Here is a 12,850-nt window from a genome sequence, read left to right on the forward strand (position 1 = left end):
GGCACTGCCCCCTACAACCCCCCACATGTATACGGCCTTGTTGATAATCTATACTTTACCGTCAGTTTTGTAAATCCGAACATAATCAGACTCCAGCCCCATTTTGCAAAGATATTAAGAGAATTAAGACCTGTTTTAGACCCATTATAAATTTTATATATATATATATATATATATAATTATAAATAAAATAATAAAAAAAACTTACAGCTGTGAGTAACCAGTTCCACGCTAGAGGGTAGTCTACCAACCAGTTGACCACATCAGCTGGTCGTGCCGGCCCAATGTTTCGCATAGTTGGTACTAACGGTGCTCGTAGCTCCCTAGTAACAGGTAGGTAAGGGCACTTTTGGTTTTCTTGTCGTTTTGGAAAATTTTAAAACGGTCGTTTTAAAAATGGGCGTTTAAAAAATGGTTTTGAGTTTTTAAACGGAAAACATTATCGCTATTGTTTCCCGTTTAAAAAGCAAAAACGATATAAATCCCTAGTTACAGGGTAATAAAAAAGTAAAGTATAAATGATATTCTCTATGACTTCAGATAAACGTTTCTTTGTTTGCTTGATTATAACAAATTTTAATTACTAATTTGAAATTATGCTGATTTATAGCTTTTAATTGGAAAAACTGCTTTTGGAATAAAAAAAAACGATATTTTAAAACAATTAAAAATATTTTCAATTTTTTTTTTGCTCATTGTTATACCTTGTCCACGTATTACCAATATTGATTGAGAAAAGTGCAGAATCTGCTACAAGAAGAGATATGCCTAAAACAAATATAAAATTACGAAATTAGAAAAATAATACATACAACTTTTGAACAGCATTCATAGTTTTTAGTGCAAAGACAATTTAAAATTCCTGTTATTTTGGCTAAAGTGGCTGAAAAAAGAGTTCCCACAGATTTGGGATTGGGGGAATGATCAGTATTTTTTAAGCCATTTATTAAAGTTTAGTTAAAATAGCTAGGCGCAACAAACTTTTTAGGGAGCCGTTTGTTATAACCCATAAACATTGAATGTGTTTACGGTATTTTCCGTTTTTCTTAAAACTACTGTCTGATAACAGGATAAACTACTGTCTGATAACAGGATAAACTACTGTCTGATAACAGGATAAACTGCTGTCTGATAACAGGATAAACTACTGTCTGATAACAGGATAAACTACCGTCTGATAACAGGATAAACTACTGTCTGATAACAGGATAAACTACTGTCTGATAACAGGATAAACGGAAGAGGTTTAAGAAATTGCTAACAGCGCCATGTATACTAATTGAAGCCGTTAAAAAGTATTGGTAAGAAAAATTAGAAGATTCTATATTCAAAAACATAAAAACAATTTAAAATGCATCTTTTTTCCTGCAAGTTTTATGCAACTTTATCCAAAAAATTTTAAAAGTCGACATTCTGCTGAAACCTATCCGTTTGTTCTTTTAAGTTTTCGTTCATTTTATTTATGAATGGTCATTTTTGTTTGGTAATAATTTTGAAATTAACCATTTTTGCCGTTTTTAACAGGACTTTCCGTACAAAAATTACCGCTTGTTAATAAAATGTTGCCCAGCCCTAGTTCCATCATGTTATCGTTTATAGGAACAAAATCGTTGGGTTTTTATATATTATTTTAAACATTTGTGGAATGTCTTTCAGTTTTTTACATACAATTCTAACTTTTGTTAGATCATGTATAAAAATCAGATACACAATGAAAAAATTATTAATTAAAATTATGAGCGATATTTCTAATCAGGAGACTTAATATTGACAAGACGTTCATGCCTTCTTTTGCTGGATTTATAAATTGTTTAAAATTTTCAAAATGAAAAATGAAAGAAATAATAAAATATCGTCTTTGATTGGTGAAAATATTTGCGGCATTTATCCTTAAACCTAATTATAGAAGTAAAATTCTAGAGTTAATTATCACCCCTTGTCTGTGCATTTCCAAAATGTGGTCTGCCTTTTAGTGCTTTTAGTATTACCGGAAATATTAGGATTTTCATTAAGATTTCGACATTTTTGGTTTTATTTAATAAAATTTAAATCTGAACGCAATTGTTAATATTTCATTGTTACATATGAAATTTCTAGCAGTCATTAAATCACACACCAAAAAGAGAACAAAATAGTTGAACATTTCTCTTAAAAATGAAACAAATAAAGAAACAAAGTTATAAAAACAATGAACTAAAGTGATGTAATCATGTAGGTATAATGCTACTACAGTGTCCACAGTTTCAGATTTCCTGTGCTCTTCTCAATCCAGATCCACAGGTTTGGGTTTCCTGTGTTCTTCTCTATCCAGATCCGCCGGTTCGGGGTATCATGTGCTCTTCTCTTAGTCAAGATCCACAGGTTCGGGTTTCCTGTGCTCTTCTCAATCCAGATTCACAGGTTCGGGTTTCCTGTGTTCTTCTCTATCCAGATCCGCCGGTTCGGGGTATCATGTGCTCTTCTCTTAGTCAAGATCCACAGGTTCGGGTTTTCTGTGCTCTTCTCAATCCAGATTCACAGGTTCGGGTTTCCTGTGCTCTTCTCAATCCAGATCCACAGGTTCGGGTTTCCTGTGTTCTTCTCCATCCAGACCCACATGTTCGGGTTTCCTGTGCTCTTATCAATCCAGATCCACAGGTTCGGGTTTCCTGTGTTCTTCTCCATCCAGACCCACAGGTTCGGGTTTCCTGTGCTCTTCTCAATCCAGATCCACAGGTTCGGGTTTCCTGTGCAGTGCTCTTCTCAATCCAGACCCACAGGTTCGGGTTTCCTGTGCTCTTCTCAATCCAGACCCACAGGTTCAGGTATCCTGTGTTCTTCTCCATCCAGACCCACAGGTTCGGGTTTCGTGTGCTTTCCTCAATCCAGATCCACAGGTTCGGGTTTCCTGTGTTCTTCTCAATCCAGATCTACAGGTTCGGGTTTCCTGTGCTCTGCTCAATCCGAATCCACAGGTTCGGGTTTCCTGTGTTCTTCTCAATCCAGATCCACAGGTTCGGGTTTCCAGTGCTCTTCTCAATCCAGACGTACAGGGTTGGGTTACCAAGATTCCTTGTGATTTTATTTTATCCCGAGGCTACATACAGCCGTCGATCCACAGGTTTGAGTTTCCACAGAGGGAGGGGGGCAGGGTTAGATATCTCAGGCCGAAGAATTTTAGGGGAGAGGGTGTGGCGACAACAATTTTGTTTTGAAAGACCTGCAATAAGAACAGTTTTGTGTAAAGTTATACCACAGCAACCCCCAGAATATGGCATTTTATGTCTATAAATCATTTTTTAACTCAATGCTAAATTATCTTTTTTATAATACAAATATAATTTGAATAGCCCGAGATGGAATTCAAAGAATTTAAGCCGCAATTTAAATCCGCCAAAACCCGGTTTAAATTAAGAGCCGGTTTAAATCTTGAAACAGTTGATACCATTTTAAGTGGAATCAATCATATTTAAACCGCGGCTTAAATTAAAGCCGCCGCTCAAATTCTTTAAATTCGGCCACTGGTCTATGAAACTGATAAACACGTAAAAAATTAATTTGTGGCAAATTGGTTAAGGGGGTTCCTGAGTTATGATCGTACAAACAAAGAGACAAACAGAGATTACAACTTTAAATATATCAAAGATTATGCTCGAAGATTTTGTATAGAATTTGCTGTAATACAATGCATATACACTAATCCATTGAATTGATTTTACTGTAATACAATTAATAGACCGATCTATTATACTGATTTTACTGTAATACAATTAATAGACCGATCTATTGAACTGATTTTACTGTAATACAATGAATATACTAATTGTTTGAACTGTTTTACTGTAATACAATGAATAAACTGATCTATTATACTGATTTTACTGTAATACAATGAATATACTAATCTATTGAACTGATTTTACTGTAACACAATGAATATACTTATTTATTATACTGATTTTACTGTAATACAATAAATATACTTATTTATTATTCTGATTTTACTGTAATACAATGAATATACTTATCTATTGAACTGATTTTACTGTAATACAATAAATACATTAATTCATTAAACTGATTTTACTGTAATACAATGAATATACTTATCTCTTGAATTGATTTTACTGTAATAAAATTAATATACTTATTTATTATACTGATTTTACTGTAATACAACGAATATACTTATCTATTGAACTGATTTTACTGTAATACAATGAATATATTAATTCATTAAACTGATTTTACTGTAATACAATGAATATACTTAACTATTCAACTGATTTTACTGTAATACAATGAATACACTAATTCACTGAAGTGGTTTTACTGTAATACAATGAATACATTAATTCACTGAACTGATTTTACTGTAATACAATGAATACACTAATTCACTGAACTGATTTTACTTTAATACAATGAATACACTAATTCACTGATCTGATTTTTCTTTAATTTATTGAATATACTGATATCTATGAAATATAATACAATACATATACTAATCTAAGAAACTTATACAACAAATAGAATGATTTCTAATTTAGTTTACTGTAGCACAATGTATAAATTAATCAACTGAACTGATGTAAAGACGGTAGAAAGTTAGTACTAAGGACAACACATTGTATTGGTCATTTTCTTTATGAATTATTTAGTTCTTGTTTTCAGGCATATTAAATAAATAGTTTAAACTCAGAAAAAAATTCCATATTAACATAATGAATTAAAAATTAGTTTAATACATTTTCTGTTATGTTTTAAATGTTAAAGATAGCTAAATATTTTTTATTTATTTTGTTTATTTAAAAATGATGTTAATTACAGATTTTTTTGTCATAACAGACATACATACAAAAAAGTATACATACGTATATATAGGCAGGGTAAATGAAAATAACATCTATCAAAAAAAGAAGTTTAAATACATCAGAATTTAAAAGAATTTATTGAAGGAAATATTGACATGTTTATAAAATGGCTTGACAAGCCTCATTTATTTTATTTTATTCATAATCCAACCACAGCTATAGCTTCTATCTCAACTAGTGCTCCTCTAGGTAGTGCAGCAGCCTGCAATATTAAAAAGTACTTCAGAAATCTCTCCAAAAGGAACTCTATTGACATGGCATTGTGTCAGCGTGAGAGGGACAGCGTGAGAGTGTCAATGGGCCATGGTAGGTGACAGTGGGACAGTATGACGCTTTAAGAGAGTGACAAAGTGACTGGGACAGTGTGACAGTGTTACAGTGTGAAAGTGTAGTATGTGACAGTGTGACAGTGTGACAGTGTTACAGTGTTACAGTGTGACAGTGTGAAAGTGTAGAATATGTGACAGTGTGACAGTGTGACAGTGTCACAGTGTGACGGTGTGAAAGTGTAGAATATGTGACAGTGTGACAGTGTGACAGTGTGACGGTGTGAAAGTGTAGAATGTGACAGTGTGACTGTGTGACAGTGTGAAAGTTTGACAGTGTGACAGTGTTTTCTAATTGGATACCTGATAAACTGCTCTAGCAGGGTAGTTTTCTAATTGGATACCTGATAAGCTGCTCTAGCAGGGTAGTTTTCTAATTGGATACCTGATAAGCTGCTCTAGCAGGGTAGTTTTCTTTAAAGAATTGTTTATAAATCTCATTCACCTGAAAGAATAGAACAATTTCATCATAAACACACTTTAAAAAATACTTTTTTTGTGATTTCGCTTACATATATTTTAAATTATAAGAAATGATAAACATTAATATTTTCATCAAAAAAATTCAGGTTAAGAATTGCATTAATTAAAAGTTTTGTTTTTCCATTCACAGAAACCATTTTGCAATAATTGTTTTTCAATTTTAATTCATTATTCGTCAGGTTACTGAAAATCATATTAAGAAGTATGTCATCTTTTTTGTTTTGTAAGTAAAATCATGAGAGTAATAGAATTTATTTACATTCGATTTGTCTTTTTTTGTAATATTACTACAAGAATGAATTACCTTTGTAAAATCTCCAATATCTGCCAGAAGAACTGTCGTCTTCACAACGCTATTGAAGGTACAGTTTGCAGCCTAAGTTACACAAATTGTTTTACTTTGTGATTTCAAGTGACCCTTCCATTTACAAGGATAATATGCATGCGTTACAATTGAACCTTTTAAACCACATCATCTAAACAATTGTTTGATAGAAAAGAAATACATCTTATTTTTGATTTAACATCGGTATGAAAGGTTAATATTGTAAATCAGGCACATAATAAATTTGACAGTTTTATATCAATTTCTCGAGACAGGAACATCAGATAGAACTCTCATGAGTCTGGAACAACTCATAGAACGCTTAGGTTTCAGCATATATCCCCTTTCGTTTTTCCTTTACTGTCCCTTTAAGCAAAGGTTTAAAAGGTACCTTTTGTGAATGAGGAATGTAACTTTTTTAATAGAAATTCGACTTTTCTTTAGCATTTTTTTTTACCACAACAAAGAGCATTGTTACGGGCACTCCATGTTTATATGTTGACCTGTAGAATATGCCCCATGTTGACCAGCGCCTGCCTAGCTTCTGCCTCAACACCTCCAGGTATAATCTCCATAGTTTCAGGGATAAATCCAATCTGTCCGGATACATACAGAGTATTGTCCACCTAGGGTTTAAACTTGTAAATCTTAAATCTAGTCAACGCTTAGTTAATGAAAATACAAATAGGAGCAGCCTCCAGTCAGACTAGGTAGGACTGTTTAAACCAGAACCGCGCGCAAAGGTTGGCCCAGCTCTGTTGTGTGCGAGTCATAATATGCTTGCAGGAAATTCACCCCATGGCTGTTTAATTTAAGACATCTCTAAAAATTTGGTGTTTTCCAACCCCCCCCCCCCCCAGCCCCACACTCCTCTGTGTTTTTTCTTAATAACTCCATAACAGCTAACATTAGAACGCTAAACATTCTTTGCTTTTTCAACATCATAGTTGTGAACAAATTTTGGCAAACGTTTTTTTATGCATAGAAAAAGGTGGAGTCAGTGTTTCAAACAAATCAGGTATGGTTTGTAACTTTTTTATTTTATGTTTGAAAAGCGCTTGAAAAATGGATGTAATAAGATGTGTAACACATGTTAATATTTGTCAAAAATAAATAAATATTTTTTAACATTTTCTTTTTGAACTTGTTTTGAATCAGCCCTTGCATCCTATTCCTAACCTTTAAAGTTACAGGTTTAATCTTTTAATGAACAGGCCTTGAAAATGTGGACTAGGGACATGTGTCACACTCCCCTATCTCAACTATAAGGGCAAAGTTATTGAGGGGGGGGGGTCCAATCTATATATTCGACAAAAATAGCACAATCGGGGTTATGGTTTCAATGGTACCATTGTTAATCAGGCATTGTCATCTTTGCAAGTAGGATCACTTGAAATTACGCTCACAGTCCCTTTAAGATATTTTTAATAAACCAATAACTTTATTTCAATTTCTTTCTAATCAAAGAAAAAATCCGGAATTAAGCCTTTTCAACGATTTTAATTTATTTAAGGAAAATGAAAATATTTTGGAAACAAAATTTAAATGTTTGTTTTTAATAATGTAAAATGAAATTTTAAAAAGTTTATCAAATACCTGAACAGCCTGGTTGTAAGGCCCAATCGCAGCTGGGGCTTTCTTTGTAGAAATTATTACTCGTCCAGCTCTGGCGGCCATATTGCTAGCTGAAGTAAAAAATTAAAATTCATAGGGTTAAAAGATAATTTTGCTGATTTGTCATTTAAATTTCCCGGATTTACAATCTAAGCCTTTTTTCAAGTTCGATCCTGTTTATTTTTAAAAGAATTACTGAATAAAAGATGAGAAATTAATTTTTTGTTTTGTTTAGATGATTTAATTAGTTCAAGATTGTTGAAATGAAACAAACTGAAATTTAAACAATTTCTGCAAATGAAGCAAACATTGCAAACCCGTACTAAAACTTTGTTGTTGAAAAAATGATTAAAACTAAATCTAAGGTATTATTTTATTCGAATAAGAAAAACTTGCGAAGATTGAATATTTTTAAAATCTAAATGGCCAATTGATTAAAGAACTTTCAAGCACTTGCTTTTATAGTTTGAAACAATAATTGGAAAAATTCTCGATTGATTTTTAGCGTAAGAGCTTGCAACCTTTGGATTAATGTAGCAATTGTAACTTTTTTCACATTTTTGGTGTACGTGTCACTATAGGACGATTTTTTATAACATAATCCTTATGAAAAAACATCTGAAAGGTCTCATTTTAATCGTTTTTACGGAGTTCCACTCAAAAAGTTATTAAAAAATAGCTGTAATTTCCTAGTATACGATTTTTGGACCCCCCCAATATGTTTATACTATGCACAGCAGAATTACAGACTAGTAATACAAGTCTGTACAAATGATTACTAAAACATATGTTTATACTATGCACAGCAGAAATCAACTCCTCTGCAGAAACTCAGAGCTGATTTCTATAGAGATAATGAAAACTTGATTAAAACTAGTTTTTCCAGTTTAATCTATAGATACAGGTAGACACAAACAAAACTAACTTATGATAACAAGATACAGGGTGTCCTCAATAAACATGAGAGCTGGTTAAGCCGTTTACATCGTTTAAATTACACAGTTACATAATTTTTGTAATATTTTCAATTGTTGTTTCTTGTACACTGGAGGTTCTATAGATCTATTGAATTTTTCCTTTTTTGCCAGAATATTTTAAATATAGGGTGTCCCAAAAAAACATGGGCATTCAGTGACGAATTCGATATCGTCTGAATTTTGAATTAGCATTGTAATACCTAATTTCAAAAGCCATAATATAATTATGTCTGCCTGCTATAGAGTTTAATTTATGATAATTCGGTAAATGGCTGTAAAGATGTGTCAATAATGTATCCGCTAGATGAACAGTGAAGACGGACAAGTTTACTCAGTTTGTATAATTTTGTTGTTCTACTAAGTACAACCGTATGCAGACTAAACATAAACAAACAAAATGTGAACATAGCAGACGAAACTCTTACAGATTACAGCTTTCTCAGTAGGTATCTCTATACTAAATCAAAGGATTATTTGAAAAGACGATATCGAATTCGTCACTGAGTTCCAATGTTTATTTGGACCTTGAATTGAATTTCTTCAAGACAGATGAGTAAATTTAACCTTCACATCGTCACATTTAATGAGTAGGTCGTCATTAAAATCGCTTTCTTTGCGGGTATGTTACAAAGTAAAAACCAGAGAACAATGGAATAGGAAGACGACAATACAGAACTACGTGTATGTATTTAATGTTGTTACTTCTAAGCAAATAATTTTACTAAACACTTATCAATTTCCACTAATTTAGTGAAATGGATCTGTTTACAATGCACAATTGTTATATCTCACGCTCTTTGGACTTTATAAAGTTATAACTTGAATTTTATAGTCGTCTTCATATTTCAGAGTTTTCTGGCTATCACTGCATCTATTTTTGAATAATGTGACAAATATGATCTTAAATTCACCAAAATAAGTGGTTTTCTTTGCCATTATTACTGAACTAAATGTCGTCTTGCTTTTACTGAACTTAAGGAAAATTATACGATGACTCTACGTAGTTTTCTTGTGAAATGTTTGTAAGGAATAGAGTATTCGCCTTACACTCTGATCCCCCCCCTCCCCCTATATCTTTGCAACCCGATGTTGTATACCTTTTGATATGTCAAACCAGATAGTCAAAGTTTGAAGTACGAAAGATATAAGGGATTACATCATATTAGTTTTTCTTGCAAGAATTCCTATCATGTCAAGGGACATACAAAGTTTTAGACAACATTCATAAACGTAAAAGTAACATCAAACATGCATACAAATGTATCATCTACTCTCAGAAAAATTAGAACCAATGGAAATTTAAACTTCCAATGATAATAATGCATGGTTTCAATGTTAAACCTAAGGACTACAGTAAGCATGCCATTCCTGTGTAAATAGCTGGGTTTAGCGTTGACAAGGGTCCTGCAAACAAAAGGTTTTTAGATAAGCAGGATTCAACGAAATTTGATGCATACTAAAATACCAACTTTCTATAAAGGAACTTGTAGTTATAAACACTATAACAAACACAATAACCAAATAAAAACTAACAATTTTAATAATTCATTATTTCAGAAGTGTGCAATGTGCATTGTGCATGATTTTGTCCTAAAAAGACTAGGAAAACCTGTTTTAAAACCTGCACTTTAAACTGGTCAATATATTTATCAAAATTTTATCATTAGATTATTATATTGAGGGCGCAACTGGGGATATAATCTTTTTAAATTACATTTTGGGCAAAATCTTGAAATCTTCACTTAAGGTTAAGGCCAATGTGTATTCATTTTTCAATTTGCCTCCGCAACCCCCCCCCCTCTCACTCCCTAGCTCCTTCTTTATCTCTATAAAGAAGAGGGGGGAAGTGTTTCCACCCCGTTCGTTTTACCTTAAAAACGGGTTACACTAGAACGCTCCAACTTTTTAACTTTTACATTTTATGCATATTGCATATGGGTAGGATGGAGTCAAACGGCTGGTCGGCATAATCTAAAAAAATCAAAAACAAAACTTTTTACAATATTGCAATTACCCTTTGATGTTTTTTTTTATTCAGCTGGTCCTGAACAGTTGGGATAAACTTAAATTAGCACAAAATAATATTAAGCAATCTATATCAAACAAAAATATCCCAATCAGGATAGGGTTAAGGCAGGTCGAGGGAGGGGTTGGGAGTGCAGAAATAAACTGCAAACGCTACCAAATGTGTTTTGTGACATGCTGCGTACTTAAAGATTTATTTTCGAAACTAAGGAGCATTAAAGAAAGCTTTAAGAATATTGTACACCGTAGAGCCATTAACAGAGGTCAATATGGTCTTATTTCTAACAAATAAACTGTTTAATGTTAACTTTTTTATTTCTGATTACCAATTGAGGAGCGCGGATTCCGCAAAACACGTTTGGGTGGCATTAGTTTACTTCTGCACTCCCCCCCTCGTCAAGTAAGTGCGCCTCTAAAACTTTCTTCGAAATGAGCCTCAACAGATATACTTTTTAGTCAGTGAGACATGAAAATCTGATTTATAATAAATCCCCCGTTAACAAAATTCAACTTTCTCCTGAGAAAAGAAAGCTCTGCATGTCTGCCTTTGGGAAATCGAGTTTATAGTTTACAAAGAACAGCTGATATTCAAAATAGTTGGAAGGAAATAAAGAAATGAACTCTTGACTTGACTCAAACACAAAGTGTCTAATCCACTTAGCTTTGCAACCTGACAACTAGTAAACCTTCTATATTCCGTAATAACACTTTTTAATCAAACAACATATTTCAGTTTGAGATCGATCCATCCTAGGTGTATTAATTTAAGGTGGGGGGTTATGAGTTCTGAGGCCGAATTTAAAGAATTTGAGCTGTGGCTTAAATTTAAGCCGCAGCTCTAATATGGTTGGTTTCAGATGAAATGTATTCACTGTTTCAAAATTTAAGCCGGCGCTCAATTAAAACCGGTTTTTGGCGGATTTAAGACGCGGCTCAAATTCATTTAATTCGGACACACCGTATATTTAAAGTATTTGTGAAAAGTAGAAAAGTTTAGACCTTTGTTAACTATTTTTAATTTTTTTCTTAGAAGTTCTAAAATGTCATAGTCAAATGTGTTTCAAAGATAATTGGATTCTAAATTATCGTGTAAGAGGTGATTTATCTCTACCTTTGAATGGTATGTTAGCTTGCTTCCAACCAATAATACAGTTGTTGCTGAAAAACATATCAACGTAATCACCACTAGATGAAAAACAATATATTCAAATTTAGTTGAACCTATCTATATTTAAATATTCTAGTTCTTGATCTTTCTTAAATCTTGATTCTTGATTCTTTTTCAAATATTCTAGTTCTTGATCTTTCTTAAATCTTGATTCTTGATTCTTCTTTAAATATCCTAGTTCTTGATATTTCTTGAATCTGGATTCTTGATTCTTCTTTAAATATTCTAGTTCTTGATATTTCTTGAATCTGGAAGCTTGATTCTTCTTCAAATATTCTAGTTCTTGATATTACTTGAATCTGGAAGCTTGATTCTTCTTTAAATATTCTAGTTCTTGATATTTCTTGAATCTTGATTCTTTTTCAAATATTCTAGTTCTTGATCTTTCTTAAATCTTGATTCTTGATTCTTTTTCAAATATTCTACTTCTTGATATTTCTTGAATCTGGATTCTTAATTCTTTTTTATATATTCTAGTTCTTGATAATTTCTTGAATCTGGACTCAATTGATTCTTCTCTAAATATCCTAGTTCTTAATTTTTTTTAAAATCTGGATTCTTGATTCTTTTTTAAATATTCTAGTTCTTGATATTTCTTGAATCTGGAATCTTGATTCTTTTTTAAATATTCTAGTTCTTATTATTTCTTGAATCTAGATTCTTAATTCTTCTCTAAATATTCTAGTTCTTGATATTTCTTGAATCTGGATGCTTAATTCTTCTCTTCCCATTCCTCCCTCTACATATGCGGGAGCTTGGGCTTACCGTTGGCCAGGTAATCTTGGAGGAGGGGACGGTTGAGTGGTTAGGTAACCTATAGAGGGAGGGATGGCTGGGTGGTGAGGTAACCTATGGAGGGAAGGATGGCTGGGTGGTTAGGTATCCTATGGAGGGAGGGATAGCTGGGTGGTGAGGTAACCTATAAAGGGAGGGATAGCGTGAACGTATAAAATGACTTTTTTTGCTGAATAATAGGTGAATTTTTTATTAACATATGTGTGGTATATGTATGGTAGTTAGCAGATACTTTTCTTATAAAAGTATAAGATTTTTTTGTAAAATCTTGATAAAAAAAA

General features: G+C 32.6%; 1 protein-coding gene and 1 long non-coding RNA gene across 3 annotated transcripts in view; one reads left to right on the forward strand and one right to left on the reverse strand.

Moving 5' to 3' along the window:
• Nucleotides 1-4,914: 4,914 nt before the first annotated feature.
• LOC111703897 (2-iminobutanoate/2-iminopropanoate deaminase) lies at nucleotides 4,915-7,730 on the reverse strand. Of its 2 annotated transcripts, XM_023475984.1 has the most exons (6): nucleotides 7,587-7,730; nucleotides 6,494-6,616; nucleotides 5,970-6,041; nucleotides 5,599-5,627; nucleotides 5,527-5,557; nucleotides 4,915-5,058 (listed from the first exon to the last, which is right to left on the reverse strand). In XM_023475984.1, exons 1-6 carry the CDS (start codon nucleotides 7,665-7,667, stop codon nucleotides 4,996-4,998), a joined length of 399 nt encoding a protein of 132 aa, XP_023331752.1. In that variant the 5' UTR covers nucleotides 7,668-7,730; the 3' UTR covers nucleotides 4,915-4,995. The 2 variants fall into 2 exon arrangements, with proteins under 2 accessions (XP_023331752.1, XP_023331751.1); XM_023475983.1 differs by lacking the exon at nucleotides 5,527-5,557 and having other exon boundaries at nucleotides 5,568-5,627; nucleotides 7,587-7,727.
• A 3,896-nt stretch (nucleotides 7,731-11,626) lies between these two features.
• Nucleotides 11,627-12,850, forward strand: part of LOC111703913 (uncharacterized) — a 2,209-nt gene continuing 985 nt past the window's right edge. The window contains exons 1-2 of the long non-coding RNA XR_002765713.1: nucleotides 11,627-11,702; nucleotides 12,460-12,549. This is a non-coding gene — a long non-coding RNA (uncharacterized LOC111703913). The remainder of the gene's footprint in view (nucleotides 11,703-12,459; nucleotides 12,550-12,850) is intronic.

This window comes from Eurytemora carolleeae, unplaced genomic scaffold (assembly GCF_000591075.1).
Source record: "Eurytemora carolleeae unplaced genomic scaffold, Eaff_2.0 scaffold557, whole genome shotgun sequence".
NCBI classification, from domain to species: domain Eukaryota; kingdom Metazoa; phylum Arthropoda; class Copepoda; order Calanoida; family Temoridae; genus Eurytemora; species Eurytemora carolleeae.